Below are 1,873 nucleotides of genomic sequence, written 5' to 3' on the forward strand. Positions count from 1 at the left end.
TTACAGCACTTGCAACACAATAAGGTCATTAAAGTGCCGGAGATTAGAGGTGTTACACGAGAGTAACAAACACACAAAAGAAGGAGGGGAGAAAAGGACGATAGATGTTTGATAGGAAGTAAGAAGCAAACCACACCAGAGCACCCACCAACAACCCACTGGAAGGGTTAAGATTTCAAAAAACCCTCCAGCACCATCCACCCGTAAACTCAACTCCTCAACTCACCCAGTATATCGTTCAGCGCTCGCTCAAAAGAATTCAGTCCTCCGGCGTTGACCTCCGACCCATCCACCTGGGATCCCATCTTCTTCCCGCTGGGCGGGGGCGACAGTCTAGCACCTCCACCACTACCACCACCACCACCGTTGTTGTAGTTGTTGTTCCCCCCTGGCTGCTGTAGCTGCTGCTGCTGCTGCGACGACCCTTCGGATCCGAACCCCCGGTCTCCGGCCGCATCGTGGAAGCTGTTCTCACTCGACGGCCTTTCGAACGTGTTGTGAGGCTTGTCCGGGGAGCCGCTGCGACTCCCTCCACCACCTCCTCCTCCTCCTCCTGAGGAGTAGGTGTGGGAGGGAGAGCCTTGGCGATCGTCTCGACTCCACTCGCCAAAGTCGCTGGGCACGAAGAAAACAGAAATATTATGTTTCAACAGAGTTTTATATGTATACTATTAATACTAATAACGGTATACTAACAAAATTCTTTTTTTAAAGGAAGATTTGCACACTCCCACCCCCACACCACACACACACACACCATACACACACACATGCACATAAACATGCGCCCACACACACACACACACACTCACACACACACACACACACACACACATATAAACACACACACATATATAAACACCCACACACACACACCATACACACACACAAACACAGGCACATAAAAACACAGGCATTAAATCACTGGACACAATTAAAAAGGATGACGGCCAATGAAACAATAGAGGAATAAAAATGACATAGGACCAAGAAATGCCGTTTTTCAACCACCATTTACATTTTTTTAAAGTAAACAAAAAATCTTGACAAAAACCCCAAGAAAACCCCATAGAATGAACAGCCTACCCGTTCATGTCACGTCTATTTGCTGGTAAACGTGAAACTAAATAGGTGAAGTGTGCTGACAAAATGAATTACTTCTCAAATTTTAGACCGATCGAAATAGAGACATCAAATTTATAGGTTGCAGTTTTACAATTTATCAGTATGAAATGATAAAAGACATGTTAATCTTGAAGAGAATGGCTTTGGTTTAGAGTCTTCAGATATGACCCTTATGTTGATTTTTGGCAGATATCTCCATTCATGGATTGCGAGAAGTAACCCATTTTGTTAGCATGCTTCACATATTATTTGTATCATTTTCCATTTATCATCATCTAAAAACCAAATATCACTTGTGTTATTTTCAATTTATCACAATTTAAAACAAAATGTCCCTTGCATTGTTTTCAATTTAATTTATCATCATCTCAGACAAAATATCACTTGTATTATTTTCAATTTAATTGATCAACATCTAAAACAAAATAGTACTTCTGTTATTTTCAATTTATCATCATTTAAGACATAATATTACTTGTATCAATTTCACTTTCATTTATCAACTTCTTAAACGAAATATTACTTGTATTATTTTCAATTCATCACTATCTAAAATTAAAAACTTGAATTATTTTCAATTTACCATCATCAAAAACAAAATATTACTTGCATTATTTTCAATTTATCATCATCTAAGACAAATTATTTCTTGTATTATTTTCAATTTATCATCATCTAAAACAAAATATTACTTGTGTTATTTTCAATTTATTAACATTTACAACAAAATATTACTCGTATTATCCCC

The 1,873-nt window shown here is 38.5% G+C and overlaps 1 protein-coding gene across 2 annotated transcripts in view; it reads right to left on the reverse strand.

The window, feature by feature from the left end:
* Positions 1–140: 140 nt before the first annotated feature.
* LOC101857226 (RNA-binding protein FUS) overlaps positions 141–1,873 on the reverse strand; it is a gene marked incomplete in the record, with an annotated part of 13,279 nt that continues 11,546 nt past the window's right edge. For both annotated transcript variants that reach the window (XM_035973710.1, XM_035973711.1), the window contains 1 exon segment: positions 141–615. In XM_035973710.1, the coding sequence (XP_035829603.1) occupies positions 210–615 (406 nt within the window).

This window comes from Aplysia californica, unplaced genomic scaffold (genome assembly GCF_000002075.1).
Source record: "Aplysia californica isolate F4 #8 unplaced genomic scaffold, AplCal3.0 scaffold01835, whole genome shotgun sequence".
In the NCBI taxonomy this organism is placed as follows: domain Eukaryota; kingdom Metazoa; phylum Mollusca; class Gastropoda; order Aplysiida; family Aplysiidae; genus Aplysia; species Aplysia californica.